The sequence below is a fragment of the Chanodichthys erythropterus genome, chromosome 10 (assembly GCF_024489055.1).
Source record: "Chanodichthys erythropterus isolate Z2021 chromosome 10, ASM2448905v1, whole genome shotgun sequence".
Classification (NCBI taxonomy): Eukaryota; Metazoa; Chordata; class Actinopteri; order Cypriniformes; family Xenocyprididae; genus Chanodichthys; species Chanodichthys erythropterus.
In genome coordinates this window covers 25,612,579-25,635,717 of record NC_090230.1, presented here as the reverse complement: position 1 = coordinate 25,635,717, position 23,139 = coordinate 25,612,579, and the positions used below count along the sequence as shown (strand labels likewise).

The 23,139-nt window shown below is 36.9% G+C and overlaps 1 protein-coding gene across 2 annotated transcripts; it reads left to right on the top strand.

Moving 5' to 3' along the window:
- Positions 1–6,826: 6,826 nt before the first annotated feature.
- LOC137028042 (collagen alpha-1(III) chain-like) lies at positions 6,827–22,893 on the top strand. Of its 2 annotated transcripts, none has more exons than XM_067396752.1 (7): positions 6,827–7,168; positions 10,975–11,301; positions 12,359–12,679; positions 16,250–16,588; positions 17,696–17,812; positions 17,931–17,983; positions 19,959–22,893. In XM_067396752.1, exons 1-7 carry the CDS (start codon positions 7,117–7,119, stop codon positions 20,955–20,957), a joined length of 2,208 nt encoding a protein of 735 aa, XP_067252853.1. In that variant the 5' UTR covers positions 6,827–7,116; the 3' UTR covers positions 20,958–22,893. The 2 variants fall into 2 exon arrangements, with proteins under 2 accessions (XP_067252853.1, XP_067252854.1); XM_067396753.1 differs by lacking the exon at positions 6,827–7,168 and adding an exon at positions 9,972–10,192.
- The last annotated feature ends 246 nt before the right edge of the window (positions 22,894–23,139 follow it).

Below are 23,139 nucleotides of genomic sequence, written 5' to 3'. Positions count from 1 at the left end.
CCTGCTGCGGTCTGATTTCTGTAGAAACACGGTTTGATCTTTTGTATGTGGTCATTTGTTTTTGGTGTGCTGAGTTTGTAGCAGGTGAAGTTTCTTCCTGTCCTGCATTTAATGGACCTCACAGTGTGACTTCCTCATCAGACACAACTGCTTAATAAAGTAATCGCTGCATCAAAACTGATGTATAAAACACAGTCAAAGAAGAATCAGAGTTCAGAGGTCAAAGAGTCTGAATTCTTACTGGTAAGCATCACTGATAAACTGACAATACAGAAAAACAAAATACACTGAAAATAAGGAGTTTTGCTGCTTGTTCAATTTATTATATTAGAATAAAATGTCTCTAATTAATGTCAAATTTACAAATCTATAAAATGTAAGGTTAACTTAGCCTGTTGGTGTTGTGACTACATTATTTTTGTTGGCATAACTAACTGGACATTGAATCTAGTTCCCAATATGCTTTGCTTGATACTGCATTAAGGCCCTTTCACACAGGACGCAGCATGTGCTGCGCTCGCCGCTGGGTTCAGCGCAGCCCTTCAGATACAAAGCGATTTGCGCTGCGCTGGCCAGAGCACAGTAGGCGGAGTTTTCCAAACATGTAGCGGGAGTTTTATACATAGTCATTTGATTGTGCACCTTTCGGTCAGCAGTAAAGTATATGTCCCGGGCCGCGCTAAGAAGTGAGCAATAGCAATAGCCCTGCTTGTAAGAAGAAGAAAGAGAGCAGCTCTTGACAGTGTCTGTCATGTCTCCATGACACAGCTTTTCTCCCGATGTCACTATACGACCAGCAAACTTGTATTGTATAGCTCTGGAAATTACAACTCAGTAAATACCCAGCTAACAGGGAACGTTTCCATAACTTTCACTAACGTTATGTTAAAGTTTTGTAAATGTTAGAAAAAAACATTACTAAAATAATGTTTCAAGAACATTCTTATAATGTTTTCATAGTTAAAATACATTCTCATAACGTTGAGAGGAACATTGTTGGAACGTTCTTACCATGTTATTTGTACTTGACTGATGTTCTAATAATGTTGAGTGAAAACGTTCTCATAACAACGTTCTTGAAACGTCTTTATCACGTTATTTGTACTTGACTGATGTTCTCATAATGTTGAGTGAAAACGTTCTCATAACAACGTTCTTGAAACGTCTTTATCACGTTATTTGTACTTGACTGATGTTCTCGTAATGTTGAGTGAAAACGTTCTCATAACAACGTTCTTGAAACGTCTTTATCACGTTATTTGTACTTGACTGATGTTCTCGTAATGTTGAGCAAAAACGTTCTCATAACAACGTTCTTGAAACGTCTTTATCACGTTATTTGTACTTGACTGATGTTCTCGTAATGTTGAGTGAAAACGTTCTCATAACAACGTTCTTGAAACGTCTTTATCACGTTATTTGTACTTGACTGATGTTCTCGTAATGTTGAGCAAAAACGTTCTCATAACAACGTTCTTGTAACGTCTTTATCACGTTATTTGTACTTGACTGATGTTCTCCTAATGTTGAGTAAAAACGTTCTCATAACAACGTTCTTGAAACGTCTTTATCACGTTATTTGTACTTGACTGATGTTCTCGTAATGTTGAGTGAAAACGTTCTCATAACAACGTTCTTGAAACGTCTTTATCACGTTATTTGTACTTGACTGATGTTCTCGTAATGTTGAGCAAAAACGTTCTCATAACAACGTTCTTGAAACGTCTTTATCACGTTATTTGTACTTGACTGATGTTCTCGTAATGTTGAGTGAAAACGTTCTCATAACAACGTTCTTGAAACGTCTTTATCACGTTATTTGTACTTGACTGATGTTCTCGTAATGTTGAGTGAAAACGTTCTCATAACAACGTTCTTGAAACGTCTTTATCACGTTATTTGTACTTGACTGATGTTTTCATAATGTTGAGTAAAAATGTTCTCATAACAACGTTCTTGTAACGTCTTTATCACGTTATTTGTACTTGACTGATGTTCTCATAATGTTGAGTGAAAACGTTCTCATAACAACGTTCTTGAAACGTCTTTATCACGTTATTTGTACTTGACTGATGTTCTCGTAATGTTGAGTGAAAACGTTCTCATAACAATGTTCTTGTAACGTCTTTATCACGTTATTTGTACTTGACTGATGTTCTCATAATGTTGAGTGAAAACGTTCTCATAACAACGTTCTTGAAACGTCTTTATCACGTTATTTGTACTTGACTGATGTTCTCATAATGTTGAGTGAAAACGTTCTCATAACAACGTTCTTGAAACGTCTTTATCACGTTATTTGTACTTGACTGATGTTCTCATAATGTTGAGTGAAAACGTTCTCATAACAACGTTCTTGAAACGTCTTTATCACGTTATTTGTACTTGACTGATGTTCTCATAATGTTGAGTGAAAACGTTCTCATAACAACGTTCTTGAAACGTCTTTATCACGTTATTTGTACTTGACTGATGTTCTCGTAATGTTGAGCAAAAACGTTCTCATAACAACGTTCTTGAAACGTCTTTATCACGTTATTTGTACTTGACTGATGTTCTCGTAATGTTGAGTGAAAACGTTCTCATAACAACGTTCTTGAAACGTCTTTATCACGTTATTTGTACTTGACTGATGTTCTCGTAATGTTGAGCAAAAACGTTTTCATAACAACGTTCTTGAAACGTCTTTATCACGTTATTTGTACTTGACTGATGTTCTCGTAATGTTGAGTGAAAACGTTCTTAGGATAACATTCTCAGAACATGCTTTTAATGTTATTATTATTTGCTAAATGTTTTCATAATGTTCTCATAATACGTTCTGAGTACAACATTTATAAAAAAGGGTCCTTACATTGTAATCTGTGCATAATGAATGTTCTCATTATATAGAGAAAACGTTGTGAGAACAACATTGCTGTAGCCGTAACGTCTTTATGATGTTATTAATATTTGGTAAATGTTTTTGAAGTTCAGTGTTTTGAACGTTCTTATATGACCATAAAATTACCCAAACTGGAACGTCCCCCTAAAGTCATATAAGGAACCTTGAACTGCAGCACTTTCAAAAGAGGACGTTTATGTCACAAATGTTCTGTAAAATGCCAGAATTTTTGTCACTTTTAGAGAACTTTTAGGCAAAGTTGAACAAGGTCACAAGAACATTACTTCTGCGTGTGTGTTTTATAGAAAATAATAAAGTTTGAAGTCACCGTTATAGAGATGAGCGTTTGCTTTAGATGGGCTCTTGATTCTTGACATATAACATTAGCTTTCCTCTGTCTGCTTTAACTGTGTTTTCAAAACATGATAGTTATAGCAATAAACGCAAGAAAAATACTGTTCAGATGAATTGAGTTGTTAAGTGCTGGTGATTCAGTCATCATATAATGTCCTGATTCACTGATCATCACTAAAGCTTCAAACTGTGAATGTATTAACTGTTAATTTTATTAATGTTTTTTATATTTAATTCTTTATACAGATGAGTTTTGAGGAGGTTTTTTTTTTCTAACTTTAACACAGACATCATGAATCAGCGTACGATCCTCAACGATGGTGACACTAAACAAAAATCTTTTTTGTGACTTTAGTAGCTTGTTTTTTGTCACCATTGTTGAGGATCATACGCAGAATCTTGATGTCTGTGTCAATCTGTATGATACTGTTTGAATAACTTCTGCCCAATAATGAAAACTTTCAGAATATTAAAGCATGGTAGGATTTTACACATTATCATTGGACTATAATAACATGAAAGAAAATACAAAATTCAGAGACCAGAGAATAAGGCCACTATATGATGAGAAAGCCAACAATGAACAATCAAATCAGATTTTTCTCACAATTTCTTTTGCATTTAATGCTTTAAAACACAATTGCAACAATTGGAAAAAAAAAAAATAATTAAAATGTAAAAAACTTTTAAGGAGGGAGCACAACTAAAACAAGTGCTTACCTCCATAACGGTGACATTTATAAATTTGATAAAACATCAACACCTCATTAAGAAGATTTGAAGAAACAAAGTCAGAGTGGTTTGTAATAAGTGAAGATGCAGAGATCTAGAGAGATCTGTTAGTGTTTAATGTTGTTTCTGTTATCTGAGTTTTGTGGGTCACCATTGTGCTGGAGATTAGATCCTGAGCTTCAGTCAATGATGATCCAGAAACACTGATGATCTGCTGTATGTTCTTTATTTAAAGACAGTAACTGTGTAGTTGCTGATGCAGTGATACAGCAGTTACATTAGCGCATGCATATGCTGTTGTTTTTTTGTCTTTTGTAAGACATTTAAGAAAAATTAGTTTTTGTTTGAGCAGATACTTTTATTAATTGACTTTTTTGACGAGGGCAGCAGGGATGTTTTTAAAAAAAAAAAAAAAAAATGGTTTCCTAAATGTTCTGTGAATGTCCGCCATATAACATTCCCCAAACTTTAAAAGAACTCCACATCGTGACCGTCTCTGAACGTTCTGGGAACATTATTAGACAACGTCCTTAACACCAGTGGGGATGTTTTGAGAATGTTCTGGGAACGTAAAATTTCTAGCGGGGCAGGGTGTTTTGAACGTTCAGAAAATAATGTTTTTATAACATTTCCAAAATGATAGAATGGAATGTTCCTCTAACGTTCACATAAACCAAGAAAAAACTTTCTTAAAAACAGTTAATTTGAACGTTCCAAAAATATTACAAAATAACGTTTTCATAACATTTCCAAAATGATAGAATGGAATGTTCCTCTAACGTTTACATAAACCTAGAAAAAACATTCTTGATACATTAAAAAAACTCGACGTTTTGAACGTTTAGAAAACATTCCAAAATAACGTTTTCATAACTTAAAGAGAATGTTAACAAAACGTTCTGACAACTCCTTTTTGTTAGCTGGGTAGCTGTTCATCCATTTTGCTTTCCGATTGTTTGGATGCCCCATTGCTATTGGTCGCGCGGGTAATCGTCACAGAGCGCAGCGGCAAAAGTTGAACTATTTTGAACTTTGACCGCGGTGTGCGCGCAAGCTGCGCTCCGCTGCGTCTGCGCTTTGGTCGACGCAGTCCTCGCGCGGCGCAAGCCATTGAAACAAATGGGTTTCATAGCGCAGCGCATGCCGCGTCCCGTGCGAAAGGGCCTTTAGTGTCGGGACACAGACAGAGGCAGTTGATCGAAAGTTTAAAATTTTAAAATATTTGGTATTTTTCTTACAAATACGTATAGTTTCACTTCAGAAGACATTGATTCATTCATTGGGGTCGTGTGGGTTACTGTAGTTATTGCACATTGCACCTTATTACATGAAACAAGCACCACTTATGGTCCGCAATGTCAAACTTACCCTGTAACTACATGAAACAAAAGCATATTTCCCCATGTATTAAAAAAGATTGCAATAGTTCTTTCTACTTGAAACAACTTAATCAGTGCACTTTCTCACTAAATTGCTATACTTACATGTACTTACTTTATAGGTACATTGTAATTATCGAATGTTACGCTGTAAATTCGTTGTAATTACGCAGTACTTTCCAGGCTGTAATCTAAAGCGTTACCAAATATTTGTCAATGAAGAAAGACACTCATTACAGCGTAAGTGTGTAGTTACAACATCTAACATTACGTGGATGTGCTAGATTATACAAAAATATTGTATAAAAATATAAATATAATTTTTGTCTATAAGGCATTTGTCTCTTTTCATAGTAACACTTCTCTCACTTCCTGAGCTCTGCCTTCCAGTAAAGCCAAAATCAAGTCCTCAGTTACACAATACGTATAATATATAACGTTGACAGCCAATATTATAACTTTGAGTAGGCCTAAATATTGTTTGTATCCATGAAAGCTTAATAATGTTTATTCATCCAGATAGACTAAGTAATGTCCACAACCAAAATAATGTAAAATTATACTATAAACTTATTAGTTTAAGAAATATACCAAGCACCAAAAAAAACCAAAACAAACAAACAAACAAAAAAAAAAAAAAAAAAAAAAACAGCAAAGAGGTTGAGGTTTTTTAATAGCAAATAAAAATGTACATACAAAATAGGCATCAAACAAACAATATAAACAATTCTTTTACATTTTTACAAGTTTTACATAAAATGTACAATTGTAAAGGGCAATGAAGAACAAAAAAGAATAAAAATAATCAGAATAAAAATGTAAATAAATTAATTAATAAAGTAAAATTAATAATAGAAAGCATTTATAGAAAAGTAAGTCCTTACAAGGGTTAGCTAGGAGTTACAGGGCACTTAGCTCACTGAAGAAACACAACTGTAGTAGCTTTTTCATTAGAAAAGGGCATCAGGTTCATTAGAAAAGTGAGGAAAGGATGGAGGGGTTTTCAGAAATCTGCGTTTATGAATGAAGTATTTAGCAACTTCAAAAAGGTTGTTAGCCAAGTAATGTGAACAATCTTTCTTAAGCAAACCAAACTTAATTTGTTTGTATTCAAGGGGATTTACACATGTAATTATACATGACATTTTACTGCACGATTGAGTCCAAAAAGGTTAAGAAGAGTCTCTGGATCATAGGCGGCGGTATGCGCGAGAGTTGGTGCGACCGCCAATAATCGAAAGAAAAAGTGCCAGACCAATTTTGTGTTTGCAAACAGTGATGACATTTTCAAATGTAAGAAAAAAAGTCAGAATTGTGAAATAGAAATGTTTAAAAGTTATCTATGTAAAATGTTATAGGTTTAAATATTATTTCATGCTGTATGTATGTATGTCCCCTATGAACTTCATATGTGAATATTATGTAGACTTACTGTTTACATTAAATTCATTAAGGCGCAGGTTTCATCAGTCCAGTCTGTGACTTGCAACATAATCGTCTCCGTTTAGCTTCAAAGGGCGTTTTCAACGACGCTATTCTATAAAAATGAAGACTATATTTTTTGTATTCCGATTCCGACATGCAGAGACGCAGAACATTTTCCTCCACTTACTACCGCTATTTTTCTGCAACCAATGCGCGCGCAGCTGCAAGTGACGTAACTACGGAAAATCAAAACACTTTCGATTACCCAGTCTGTGGTGGTGGTAAACCAATAGCAGTGTGATTTACAGCGAAGAAGACTAAAATTTTAACCAAGTGGTTAAAATGAAACTTACTTTTAGTTTGACCTATTTTATATGGTGTTCATTCAGTTATGGTAAGACATTTAGCTTATTTGATAGCTAGTCTTATTTTGTCGCAGTTGTTTGTAACAATTCTGATCTCTTTATATTGGACAGAAATGCATTAATCATTTATATTTTAAAGTGTGTATTTTTTTTTTTTTTTGATAGACCATGGCAAAACATTTTTTTGTTAAAATTCCCCTTGTTGTTAATGTTAACGATAAGAATGCGCGATTAATATATGACGCATTTAGGCCTATCAACCGCAGAAGGCAGATTAGTTTCCTGAAAGATATAGAAAATATCCCTGTAAATGGTCAGGTCATATGATTTGGTATAAAAACTTAAAAACGTAACATAGCGTGAGTAAATAATGCACAAATTGATCATATAATATACATTGAAAGCAGTGTGAGTCAGAAATCAGGATGAAAAACAATTCTTGTCCATTTACCCTGCGTTCCATTCGGAAGGGCTCATCACTATGCCCTAATCTCTTCAAGGTTACACTCCGGAGTGTTTTTTTTTTTTTTTTTTGTGAATGTGCAAGGACCATAGACTGTACATTTTTTTTTAGGAAAGACAGAAATGCTGCACAGAAAAACTGCGCAGGGTTGCCAGGTTTTCACAACAAACCCCCCAGTTGCTCCTCAAAACTAGCCCAATCGCATTTCAGGGGGGTCCCACGGTAGAAAACGTTTTTGGCGGAGCTCCCTGGTAAAATTCACATTCCAGGGGCTAATTATCACGTTATTTTGGGTCGATTCAACCCGCGGCGACAGTGTAAAAGTAGCCCAATTCCGCGGACTTGGCAACACTGAAGCTGCACCTTTTCTTCTTCTTCTTTCTTTTTATGGCGGGTGTTGCATTATTGCCACCTACTGTATTGGAGTGTGGACCAGAGTTTACCCATTTCATAATTGGGTGAAAAAAAAATCCGCTAAATTCTCTTAATCAGCTTTGTTCTCTTGAGATAAAGAAATAAACTCTTTAATCCATAAATAAATATATTTTTAAACTTTAGTTTATCCACTCCCACCTTTCTAAGTTCGTTGTTCATTGTTTCTCGTTCGTTACTATACTTTAGACGGACACAAATAACATGTTCTACTGATTCCTCTATTCCACAGTAACTTACATTATCCTGTTGGATGTTTATATATTAGGGTAGAGTGGGGAAAACGCCCCCCACCTGTTTTTCTCAAAATAAGCACTAGAGGTAGTCAATATACATTTTCACTGTTGCTATGCACTACGTTTGACAACGGGGATAAACAAATCTCCTTGGAGAAGCTGACACCAGCGACGTATTTGAAGAGAAGAGGATTACATGGCAAGCGCTATAATTTTCAGATATTAGTAAACAAGTGTTTAAGAGAATACTGTTCTGCAGGATATCACAGTGATGTGTGATAAATGAATAGTGAAGTCTGTAGTTTGAGAGGATATGTTATTTATAAGGAATATAATTATATTTTTAAAATTAAACATTTTTTAAAAAAGTCGTAGCTTGTGGGGTAAAACGCCCCCTAGAGGGCATAGTTTCTCTCTGTCATAATTACTATAATAACATATTTCTGTCTATCAAATCCTTTGTTTTACACTTAATGCAGTATAACTAGGTGGTAAAATCAAAATATTTGAACAAAATAAAAAAAATACCTCAAGTGCATTAGACTAGCTTGATAGCACAGTTAGCTCACTGATGGAAGGTGGTTAGGTGACCCAATGAAAAAACATAGTGGCTTTTAATGCATTTATTGGATATATTTCACTACATAAATATACAAATTTATAAGTTTAATATTTATTTGGGGTTTTCTGTTTGTCTTGGTGATAGTGGTGAACAAATGCATCAATTATCAAATGTTAAAAATTTGGATATGTTGGATATTCCTCAAATAAATATTAAAAATATTAAATATATAGGCCTATACATGTTGATACATTACTTGCCTTTTACTTTTAGAGATTAAAAGTGTTGATCTATGAAGCAAACTGGTTGGTAAGAAAGGGGGCATTTTACCCCACCTTGGGGGGCGTTTTACCCCACCGCTGGGGCAAAACGCCCCCTTTGTACAAAAATATTTTCAGTCAAAATACTAATTAATTATGAAGGCTGAGCAATTTTAATATTTGGTGAATAACTCCTGCCATAGTCACTCAAAACCGGGATGGCAATTCTAGTCACATTTATGTTTTGTTTCACTGTAATGTCACATTTTCCTTAAGGGGCGCGTTTTCCCCCACTCTACCCTAATATTAAGGTTTGATTCAGCATGGTATGTCCAACCCTTAATCTTGTTAAAATAGTTTACTCTTTGGTGCTTCTTTTAGTTATCCTCACCGCTCCTACTTCCTGTTGTATTTCATAAAGCTGATGTCCTGTATTTCCTGTATACAAGTGTTTCCCAACCACATTCCTGGAGGCCCACCAACACTGCTCATTTTGCATGTCTCCTTTGTCTGACACACACATTTTAGATCTTTGGCTGCGTCCAAAAACCTATGTAGCTGTCTTGCTGCCTCGCTATCTTATAAGAAAATGACTTGTACGGCAGCATTTGTGCATGAAGGTACCTGACGAAATTGATTTCGGACAGACTTCTGAGGCAGCGTAACAGTTTAATGATCTACAGCAATATAGCGTGAGCTTTGGTGAGAACTAAACAAATATTTAATTACTACAGTAGTAATTTCTCGATAGAAATGATATCAAAATTGAAATATGTTGATCAAAATCATACATTTATACACAAACTGAGCAGCAAACGCAACTTTCGGACGCCATCTTTATTTTTCTAGCTCAAGTGTCACAGAATGGAAAGCACAGGATATCATATTGTGGGATATCAAAGGCAGCTAAGGATACATCTATGCTTCCTTCAAAAATCGATCTGAGGAAGGTATCTCATGAGAGAGGAAGTGAAGCTAACATTGGATTCGGACGTGCCTTGATGCCTTCCTACCTTGAAATGTGTCCTCAGAAGGCAGCATTTTCCAGTTTTCGGACGCAGCCTTTGAGTCACTACTAATGAGCTGATAACCCTAATCAGGTGTGTTTAATTGAGAAGACATGCAAAATGTGCAGTGTTGGTGTGCCTCTAGGAATGTGGTTGGGAATCACTGCTGTATCCCATTTTTGTTGCCACTCCTTAGTGGTATATTACTGCAGCTGTGCCTTTTGTTTAACTTAAGTCTATTTATTTATTTTTTGGTTTATAGCTCAGTTTTCATATGAAAATTTTGAGGTTGTGTGAATGTACAGATAGGGAAGGGAAATTTTTTATCAAAATACGTAAAATGGATCATAATGTGTCTATGATTTTGTTGTCCTTTTTTTCACATTGATGACAACTGAAGCACAAAAACAAGCCTTGAGTGTAGTATTTTTAGTACTGCTCTTCAGAAGCTATGGTGTTTTCATGTTATTTAGAATATAAAATACATTTACTCCAGTCATCCAATTTAAAAAGCCTCCTAATTGTTTATTTATTCTTCTGCATTGTGTTTCTTTATTAAACATTAGTGAAAATATGAGTCTGTCAATTGTCCTCTCTGTGAAAAGATGGATCTCAAAATCATTGTTCAAATAGTTTAAATATGCAGAAGATGCTGTAAAACTGAAAAACAATTGAAAAATGAATTTTATGATCCTTTTTTTTTTTTTTTTTTTTTTTTACAATGTGCATATTCAGCAAGTGTTATGTAAAAGTGTGTTCTTCTGCTGTTTGTTTGCATGCATTACATTATGAATTATGTAGAAACATATTTTCACAGAACTTTTCTGTAGTAAAATTTTGTTTGGCATATGATTAACTGTTTATTTTTTCTTTAGGTGCGTCTGGTGCTGATAAACATGAAGTGTCAGTGAAGGAGGGAGATTCAGTCTCTCTACACACTGGTGTTGAAACGAGACAGCAGGAGAAGATTATATGGTATATTAATGGCATTCGCATTGCTCAAATCAATGGAGATCTCAGTAAGACCTGTACAGATGTTCAGTGTAATGAAGGAACTGAGAGATTCAGAGACAGACTGAAGTTGGATCATCAGACTGGATCTCTGACCATCATGAACACCACAAACACAGATGCTGGAGTTTATGAACTACAGATCATCAGGGGGAACAGCAGAAAAACAATCTTCACTGTTGCTGTTCATGGTGAGTCATTATGTTTAAAAGTAAGTCTTGTGCATTTTAGTCATGGAATGAGTAATGTACAGTAGGTGCACAAAACCAGTGGCAGGGTTGTACAGTAGACCTACTGTAGTATTGCTTTTGTTTGAACCAGCTGACCACTGAATGAGTCTACAGACAGTATGTTGCTAAGCCATTTGAGACATAATTCCAGTAAAAACATTTCATATGCACTCAAGACTGAGATTTCTGCAATATAGAACGTGATTTAATGGTTCACCCAAAAACTTAAATTACCCCATGATTTACACATCCTCAACCCTAGGTTTATGTGACTGTCTTCTTTCAAACCAACACAGTTGGATTCATATCAATGGTAGTGAATAGTGCCTGAGTTTTTGAAGCTCCATAAAACGTATCCATCCGTCATTAATAAAAATGAATCCATTCAGTTTCAGTGGATTAATAAAGGCCTTTTGTAGTGAAGCAATGGGATTTTATAAGACAAATATCATACATAAAACATTATATCATATATAAAACTATATAAACTATAATCACTGGCTCCAGCTAACGGCCGTACACATGTTCACAACATTTGACATTGTGGGCTCCTCTTCTCTTATATCAACTATCAAACATTTTGTTTTACACCTTCATGAAGAATGAAAAACTTCACTGTGAGTATATCGAGGCCTTTGGACTTCTAATTCATGACCGGTATTTTGTTTTGCTCCATCCTCTGCGCTTTAACTTTCATCAAACACTGTGTCATACTTTGGGTCAGTGGTCACTCATACACCAAAACTTGACTCTCTTGTGAGAGTCATGGCAATTGAAAGAAGTGAGTGATGATAAAGTTTTAAATGATGATTAGTTTCTTTCAAAACCCGGTTGCTTTGCTTCAAAAAGCTTTTATTAATGGAAGGCATTTATATACTTAATGTGATTGATGTTGTTCTGCTGTTTTTTTGCATGCATTAGATTATGAATCCAGACATATTTCTTTACCTTGAGTCTTAAAGATTAAATAACCTTGTTGTATAATGTTGTTCAGCTCATAATGACCTTTCTTTTTCAGGTGTTTTCGGTGTTGGTCCAGATGGAAAGTCTGCGTTTGTGATGGAGGGAGATTCAGTCACTCTACACACTGGTGTTCAAACAAACCAACAAGAGAAAATTATATGGTACTTTAATGGCATGCGCATTGCTCAAAACACTGGAGATCTCAGTAAGATCTGTACGGATGATGAGTGTAAAAAGAGATTCAGAGACAGACTGAAGCTGGATCATCTGACTGGATCTCTGACCATCACAAACACCAGAACCACAGACTCTGGAGAATATAAACTACAGATCATCAGTGGCAGCAGTGAAAAGATCTACAACATTACCATCCCTGGTGAGTCATTATGTTTACCAGATAGTCTTGTTTTTTTTTGTCTTCAACTTTATATTAATTCGCATACAATATGTAGATAAATTTTTATGTAGATAATCTACATTTCTGCACATTTGCTGTTAAAGCAGAATTTATTGATTTAGGGCCAGATTTACTAACAGCTTGCGCCAGCGCAAACCCTCGTTTGGCGTTAAACTACTGTCAGGACTTAAAGGCCACGTTCACACAGTCATTTTTTTGGGATTGACAACCGCATTTACTTACAGGTGTGAGTCTCGAATTGTCTTGTTCACACAGCAACTTTCAGTAGTGTCTGGAACACTGTCTGTATGAACGTGCAGCGAGAGTCAAGCCCGTATTCTCTTACTAGTAACCATGACAACAGTGATCAACGTAATATTAAAGATGGCGACGTCCATAAAACTGAAATGTATTATCACTTACATGACAAGAGACTAACTGAACTGAGAGTTCATCCATCAAAACTTCATTAACCAACAGCAGCATGTAAACATGCGCTAGTCGGAGTCTTTAACCGCTGCACACGTGTGTCACGTCCTTTGCGACATCTCACGCATGACATTTGAAAAGAAACACAAAACTGTCATGAGCCGCTCTGGTGGAGAACAGTGACTGGATCTAACACCTTGAGATGACGCACAGCTCACATCACTTTCGCTGTAAGTTACTGAAAGCGAAACCACACACAAAACACCGGCTCTCTTGCACTGTATGACGTGACTGACAACTAGTTGTCCAGTCCTGTTCCGTTCACACAGCGCAAATATTCCGAGAATGCAGTTGTGAGTCCTGAAAATGTATGGGTGTGAATTCGGTTATAGAATGCGGTTGTGACTCCCGTAAATAACCGTACTGTGTGTGAACGCAACCGTATTAAGGACTCAAATACAGGACTGACAACCGTATTCTGCTGCTGTGTGAACGTGGCCAAAGACACGCAGTGTAAAATTAGTGCTGAAAAGGCGTGGACTGAGTTGTTTTTGTGGCTGACCTTATTGCATATGCATTTGTAGGAGTTCCCCTTTCAGACGCAAAATTTATGGGAGGAGAGTATTTAAATGAATCACACAATGCGATTTACTAATGTTTGCGCTATTCAATTTACTGCCATTATTTAACTCCCAAAAAAAGTATGTCTTAACTAATTTTGCGACATTGTTGCTGCTAGAAGGAGACACTGAGAACAGAGAACAGAGAGGTCGTGGTGGAAGGGAGAAAATATTTTCCACTCATATTAATTTCTTTGAAATGGCAGAGGAAGATGTTATCTGAACATATAATTTGCCAAGTGTGTGTATATATATATAATATTTATTCAATTCACATTTATTTGTATAGTGCTTTTCACTATATGTATAGTTTCAAAGCAGCTTTACAGAGAATGCATGTCAACATTACAATTTAGAGAATGCAGTTAACTAATAATGTAATTATTTGGGCAATTAATTTACAATCACTGTCAGCAATTTATTTGAAGGTAGAAGCAATGAGTTCCTGGGGGAAAAAAATGAGTTACATATTAAAAATATGTATATATAGGCCAAAATGGCTTGGCAAACGATATTATATATGTGTAGGTGTTTGTCAGATTACATGTTAAGATGCGCCTGTGTCAACCCACACCTGATAAGAGCATCAGCGTTAGGCATTAGCGTTAGCTCTGCTTATTTGCTTATCACACACAAAACTTGCCGCTCTCATTGGTGCATTTGTGAATTTGCGCTTTCATGCTAATTTGCCCCTTTTAGTAAATCTGGCCCTAAATATAAATTTAGTTTAACCAAATTTTAAGCATTTTGATTTTCCTTTGGTGACTTGTTAGTTTTATCAGTCAGTTTTGTTCTGGTCAGTAAGCCAAAAGGCTCACACGCTCAACTGTGCACAAGACGGAGCAGATACCAGGGCTTTAAGACACCTTTATTTTCTTTCACACACAGCACAGAGAAACAACTTTCTAAGAAAGCAACCAAAACTACCCGTCACGAATGTAAATGCGGCCTGCGATATGCCAACCACAATTAAAAAATAAATTATAGCTTTACAATATATTTTTGTTTTTAAATTTAAATTAAAGTGAATGGTATTGCGACATGACAGAATGCTTGATATGATCAGAGATTGTAATTATAATGCTCTCAATGTTGTTTGTAAAAAGAGCTGAGTAAAAATTTGCTTATTAAGGCGTTTGGTTTGTGTGATTGTTTGGTGACTATTGTGATGCTGTTGAAGAGAGTCATACAGTCATACAGAATTAAATAGCAACTTAAAGTGATTGTATATACAGTTTGTATATGTTCATTAGCTTTACAATAATAATCAGATAGTAATGCTCAATGTCAGTAAGTTAGTTTTTATTTGTTATTTATTGTGTGCAACATCTAGGTATAATAATAGTATTATCTGCTAATACCATAACATTAAATCTGATTGGTTTGCATTGGTGATGTCAATGTAAATTATATGCGGCCTGTGAGACTTGCACTTGGACCATTGTGTGGCCCACTGGGAAAAAAGGCTGAGAACCACTGAATTAGAACATAATATACTGTTCTGATAAATAAAAATATTTTTAAAAACCTGATATAGTCAGAATCAAGTCACAAGGTGCAGAACAAATGTGTGCAAAATGCTTACGTGCAGGGGAACATATATTCCAAACACAAGCCACAAATAGTTAAATGAGATAACCCTGAGTGATCAATAAATAAATTAAAATTAAAGAAATTTTTAAAATAACAAAAGTATAGCCAGAATTGTCAAATAAGTCTTTTTAACTGCAGAGATAATAAAAACTAAACTGGTGTGGCTGGCTTTTTAGCTAAACATGTTTGCAACATCCAATAATCAAATTAGAACCAGCAGAAATGTTTTGTCTTTCACTCGATCTGCCTGTGTCTGTTTGAGTCTTTTCAAATAGCGCGCTATAGTCAGCTCGTTAATGTTGGCCGGCAGAAGTGCGCCGCAACGTTTGTTGTTGAGCAGTAGGACATGAGCTGTTGGCACAACTTACATCTTACTTTTTTGGATCATCTTTTACCGTTTCAAAGTGCATCCAGTTCCACACTTTAGATTTTCTTATCCTAGACTCTGTCAAAGTGGTGGTTGGATTTATTCATGCACATTAAAAATACCTATTAAAAGCTTAATTTTTCAAATTTTTATTTACAGCATTATCATAATAGGCTGTATATTAACTTCATGGGAGAAAACCTGTACGTCTATGTGAAATCAGATATTGAGCACCCCCATATCTCATCTCATAACACCTCTGCGAAGATTCGGCTGTGAGATTGGTAGTTGAATCAGATCAGGCTCCTCCTGTTGAAGCATCGAATTGTCAACTATTCAGGCTCACCCTTAGTTGTAATCTATGATACTTGGTGTTTTTGTTTTTCTGTTTGAGTCACAAGGAATTCAAAATGCAGATGATTTGATGCAAAATGTGTTTATAAGCAACAAATTGTGAATAAATGTTGCTTTTCAGATATCATGTTATATGATCTTTCCCCCAAAAAAGGTCCTTTACTCATCTGTTGGTTTGTGTTTCAGATGTTCCTGCTGCTGAACGAAATAAAATGAAGAGAAAGTCAGTGAAGGAGGGAGAATCTGTTACTTTCAACACTCGTGTAATAAAACACCCAAATGATGTGATGTCGTGGTATTTTAATAACACTCTCATCGCTGAAATCACTGGAGATCAGAGTCAGATCTGTACAGATGTTCAGTGTGATGAGAGATTCAGAGACAGACTGAAGCTGGACAATCAGACTGGATCTCTGACCATCATGAACACCACAAACACAGACTCTGGAGATTATGAAGTACTGATCACCAGCGGCAGCATCAGCATCATAAAGACATTCAGTTCATTCATTCAGTCTGTCAGAGGTGAATATCAGCCATTTAGTGCATTGAGATACTGAAATCCTCACAGTAAATGCTTTCATTGTTGATCATCTCTGTCTGCTTCACATCCACAGACAATTTTGACTTTTTGTTTTACAATTTTAATGTCTGTTGTTATTAAAGAAGTAGTTCACTTGAGAATTCAAAATTTCCTGATAATTTACTCTCTTCCATGTCATCCAAGATGTTCATGTCTTTCTTTCTTCAGTGGAAAAGAAATGAAGGTTTTTGATGAAAACATTTCAGGATTTTTCTCCATATAGTGGACTTCAACAGTTACCAACGGGTTGAAGGTCCAAATGTCAGTTTCAGTGCAGCTTCAAAGAGCTCTACATGATCCCAGACGAGGAATAAGGGTCTAATCTAGAGAAACCATTTCTAACATTTTCTTAAAAAAAAAAAAAAAAAAAAAAATATATATATATATATATATATATATATATATATATATATATATATATATGTAATATATACTTTTTAACCACAAATGCTCGTCTTGCACTGCGATGTGCCACACATTATGTAATCACATTGGAAAGGTCACATATGACGTAGGCATGGTGAAAAACACATCTTTTTCTCCTCTTTAAAATCTTTGTTTTACCTCTTTGTAAAGGCCGTTTTGGCAGTGCAAGACAAGTATTTGTGGTTAAAGTATAAAGTTCCTCATCTGGGATCATGTAGAACCCTTTGAAACTGCAGTTTGGACCTTCAACCCGTTGAACCCCATTGATCTCCACTTTATGGAGAAAAATCCATATAGTATCCATAAATATCCATATAATTTTCTTCAAAAACTTTAATTTCTTTTTGACTGAAGAAGGAAAGACATAAACATCTTGGATGACATGGGGGTGAGTAAATTATCAGGAAATTTTAATTCTGAAGTGAACTAATCCTTTAACAAGAAAAATGCACATTAGTCAGTTTTCCTGTAAAAGCCGCTGTTATAGCTGCTCTACAACACCAGATGGTGCCAAATTATCAATATCACACTGAAAGAAAGGTGTAAATGTCAGTCAGAAGTATAGGTGGAGCTGATGATCAGTCAGTCTCTAGTAATAATGACTGTGTCTTTATCTGTTCCAGATTCAGGTCCGTCTTTAGCTGTTACAGCAGGAATAATTACTGCTGTTATCACTGTTGCTGTTGTTCTGCTTGTGGCTGCAGCAGTTGGTGGTGTGATTTACTGTTGCCGACATCAAGGCAAGTATTACGTGATACAGCTGATTGTACAAAATGAAAATATGAGATTTATTCTCCAAGAATCTTTAAAAATATGTTAAAGTATTTTATTTTATTTTTTTTTTCTAATTGACCAAAGTGAGGACTTGGAGAATAGGAAATGAAAACCCGGACAATCATGGTGAAAATCAGGTGAGATACTACAAACACTGAGGCCTCACTAGTGCATTTTAGTTTTAAAATGGTGTTTTAAAATAAAAACGCACTAGTGTACACAGGGCCTGTAATTATTCACAATCAGGCAGACTCAGGCCCTGTGTACACTAGTGCGTTTTCATTTTAAAACATATAACTTTTGCTATGGTTATGCCTGTCATTTACACTACTCTGGCGCTTTCGACCCTCGAAAACGCTGTAGAGCCGTTTTAGTTTGAAAATGCCATGGTTGCTTTTCAGTGCAAACAGACCAAAATGTGTGTTGTAGCGATTGTACAGTTATTAACCAATTTATGGGTTAGATATATGAATATGATAAATCATAAAGCTTTATGATTTATGATGATGCACATACCGACCCAAGGGGGAATTAAACATATATTGTGAATTAATTACAACGAATTATAATCAATTACATATACGATTAGTTCTGGTTTAATAATTATCTAGAGAAACTATGGCCACATTCTTTGGCCACAAGAATAACTTCCTATTATAGCATCAAAGCATAAAGCGATCGAAAAACGTTAAAGTGACTTGGTTTTTGTTGAATGAGCAAAAGAACAATCGAGCATGAATAACGTGTTTAATATATGAAAACTACTAATACAGAGGTTATGCGTCTAAATATATATACAAGAATATACACATATATACAAGAGCGAATGTAAAGACAGGAAAGGAGAGATGATCAAAGAATGGCAAATTATGAGTTAACCCTTTTGAGAGCCAGCACAGAAATCAGTTTAAACGAATTTCAGAGAAATTAATACTTGCATATGGTTCAGGTCGGTATGCAGCAGAGTTTCAATGCGCTTGGCTTGGCTGGTCCTTTCTGAGAGGGTTTCTCCGGCGGGGTTTTCAAACGAGGTTTAACTGACGCGTAAGATGACAGAGAAGAAAGAAGAGAGAGAGTCCATGGAGATGGTCGTCCCAGAAAGAGAGCGCGTGATAACAGCGCTGTCGCCTGAGGCAGTTCAGGGGCAGTCGAGAGACAATCGGGCGACAAAGGAAAAATTGCGTGTCGTTGCTTTTATGGAAAACCAAGCTAACACACCTCCTGAGTTGGAACGGCCAATAGATGCGTAGCACTATTTGGCGGGCAAAGTTTCTTTGTCTTGTCTCCTGGCTGAATTTGCATAATTTATGAGTATCAGTTTGGGTAGTACTTTTCATCCCAGTACCATTAAACAAAAAGAACAATGCATTTGACAGCCATGTGATATGCATAGGTGAATGAGACATGGAAATAGCTTTAAAACGAATCTAAACTTGACATATAAGAAAAGCATGTAGAAGAAGTTATGGTTTACAGACAAAATTCCATCATTAAAACGAACACTAGCCCAAATACAGTCATTTAAACTAAGTCTAAACACTAGGAAGCATACATGCACTTGACATACAACGGCAGTTACATTTAGGCATAATTATATTTTACACATACAGTCTTCAATGCATGTTTGTGTGTCTGTGTGTGTCTGTGTGTGTGTTGGAATGTGATCTGGCACTTAGTCCACATGAGGGGCCCTTTGATGTCCCAAGAGCTAGGAAATGGGGCCCTCTGTTTAATTTCTGACAGAGTAACAAAAGTGTCAAAGTGTCTGTTTTTCTGGACCGGCCGGTGCCGACGTGAGATTTACAACCCAGTCCATCATGCTAAAAGCATTCTGAAGATTCCAGATTTTATTGACTGTCCTGATAAGTGTGCATATAATACAGTGTGAACTATCTTTTTGAGTTTTCTGTGGCAAAGTATGTGTGGTTTCATTCAGAAATCATTACACAGAAACACCAAGAATAATTGAATGATCTGGGACAGAACTGATCTTGTGCTGTTTTACTTTCTTCAAGCATCAGATGGAAAACACAGTTGTGTGTTTTTGTAACTGAATTACCAATTCAAATCATTTGTTTTCCTTCCATGAATCTCTTTGCTTTCTTTCTCTAGGTCGAAGGAGTCTCTCTCCTTCATAAGAATGTGAACGGGACGGGTCCTCCTCCAGGTGACACTCATCTGCCTGCTGCCAACGGGACGGGTCCTCCTCCAGGTGACACTCATCTGCCTGCTGCCAACGGGACGGGTCCTCCTCCAGGTGACACTCAGTTGCCTGCTGCTAACAGGACGGGTCCTCCTCCAGGTGACACTCAGTTGCCTGCTGCCAACGGGACGGGTCCTCCTCCAGGTGACACTCATCTGCCTTCTGCCAATGGGACGGGTCCTCCTCCAGGTGACACTCAGTTGCCTGCTACTAACGGGACGGGTCCTCCTCCAGGTGACACTCATCTGCCTGCTGCCAACGGGACGGGTCCTCCTCCAGGTGACACTCAGTTGCCTGCTACTAACGGGACGGGTCCTCCTTCAGGTGACACTCATCTGCCTGCTGCCAACGGGACGGGTCCTCCTCCAGGTGACACTCAGTTGCCTGCTGCTAACAGGACGGGTCCTCCTCCAGGTGACACTCAGTTGCCTGCTGCCAACGGGACGGGTCCTCCTCCAGGTGACACTCATCTGCCTTCTGCCAATGGGACAGGTCCTCCTCCAGGTGACACTCAGTTGCCTGCTACTAACGGGACGGGTCCTCCTCCAGGTGACACTCATCTGCCTGCTGCCAACGGGACGGGTCCTCCTCCAGGTGACACTCATCTGCCTGCTACTAACAGGACGGGTCTTCCTCCAGGTGACACTCATCTGCCTTCTGCCAATGGGACGGGTCCTCCTCCAGGTGACACTCAGTTGCCTGCTACTAACGGGACGGGTCCTCCTCCAGGTGACACTCATCTGCCTGCTGCCAACGGGACGGGTCCTCCTCCAGGTGACACTCATCTGCCTGCTGCCAACGGGACGGGTCCTCCTCCAGGTGACACTCATCTGCCTGCTGCCAACGGGACGGGTCCTCCTCCAGGTGACACTCCGCTGTCTGCTGCCAACGGGACGGTCCCTCCTTGAGCTGACGCTCACATTTATGGCTATTGGGACAACACAGTAACAATATTTATTATTTTTTGATACTTTTACTGAAATGGAAAGTGAGGAAAAAATAGGGAGTGGATGCTGATAAGAAGAAATTCTCTCTGCCTGTTTACCTGAAGGAATTCAGATCAAGCAGATTGACTGAGGTGTTTACAGGAAGGTTTTGCTCTCCGGTTGAGCCATTGATCAGTTTACAATCCAGTTATCATTTGGGTGCACTTAAACGTGATCTTGACACCTCAAATGTTTGTTTACGTTCATTTATAACTGGCTGTGAACTAGGGCTGTCACCAACAATTACATTGGGAATTGCGTAATTGGTCGATTTATTCTAGCGATTAATCAATTAAACAGATCGTTTTTTTGATAATAAAATAGACCTAAGTGAACAATAGCCTTTAAAATGACTTAATATAAATCAATGCCATATATTACATCATGCAAGTGCACTTGACTGACTGTGCTTTTGAGCATCTGATGGCAGCTAGTAAATCTGTACTAGTGATACTGTAGGAAGTGAAAATGTTACATTAGCTAACATTCTAGCTCAGTTCTCCTAAAGTTCTTCCAGTGACATTAATAGAATGCTAAGGTGTTTTGAACATTAAGAAAACATTCAGAAATAACATGTTTGTAATTAAATGACAACACTAGCAAAACCAGTCAACTGTAAACTGACGATTTTAACAGAAATACTTGACACATTGAACATTTTACAGTCCACACTTATACTTGATTGTATGTTTAACAAAGATAAGGCAGTTCCTACAGTATCACCATTGTGTCATTGATCAAACTCTAAATCCTCAGGAAACAGAGCTTGTAATAACAGAACTGAAAGACGCTGTAAAGAAGTAGCAACATCATGCCAAATGTGTTAATGCCATGTGTTTTTGTAATGTATTATATATTTTATTATGTATATATTATATATTTAGCCAAACACTGAAGGTACATCAGATGTTTGCTACTTCTATTGAATGTCACTCAATGTTAACTATTGAAATGTACAAAAATTAATGTTTGTCTTTGTACTTTGTTACAACAAATATTTTTGTAAAGTGTAACATGCTGTCTTTTGTAAGCATTTGAGATGTTATGAATGAATGAATGAATGAATGAATGAATAAATGAATATTTTATTTAAGTGTCATGCACTCATGGTGCCCAGCCCGCATGGACTTATATGACACTATCCAATCATTAGGAAAGATGTCCATCAAAAAACAAAACAGTACAATAAGTCACAACATCCTGACATAATCATAACTAAATCACCTCATTTCAGGATACAAAGTCTTTTGTCTTAATGTCCATGCCTTCTCAACAAAGGTTACCATACAAAAAATTTCATTTTCAAATAACCAACACATAATTTCACCTTCAGACAGCCAAAACAAATCTGGGTTTTTCTGTTGCATCATATTATACAAATTAATTCTTAAATTGTTATACAGAGGGCAATAAAACATAAAATGAAATTCATCCTCCACCAAACATAAATCACATACAGAACATAACCTATTCTCCTCTGGGACTCCTTTAAAGCGCCCCACTTCCACCTCTAGGGGCAGCACTCCAGCTCTGAGCTGAGCACACAGAGACCTCTGTCTTCTTTTCAGATTATATTTGACATAAGTTTCAGTAAAGAAATTTTCCTTAAACTGTACATAACTTCTGTACATAGCGTCTCTAATTTCCACTGTTCTTTATAAATTTCAAATAATATTTGTCTGATATTGGTGATCTTACCCTGTAAACCATTCAAAAACAACTGTTGTAAATTTACTACTGAGAAGATCTCAAGGACATCCTTAGACCAAGGATGTCCGTGAGCTCTATCCCAGTTAAACACTTTTCATGTGAGTCTTAACTCTGGTAAACACACAAGGCGGTTCCCTTTCGATACTCTCACTCATACTGCATATGGGGAAAAGCTCCTTTTTCCTCCTTGCTGAAGCCTTATTCAATAGCGCAGTGTAACTGCACGTCTATTGGCTCAAAGGAATTAAACTCTTTGAACCAATGACGGCGCGGCGTAGTCGCGTGAGCCTATGGCGAAGCAGCGCGCCAACAAGCCCGCCAAAACGGGCGTGGCTTATGGCTATGTAACTGGGCGTGGCCGGCCCAGTTCCCGCCTACCTCTCCCTCTCCCGCA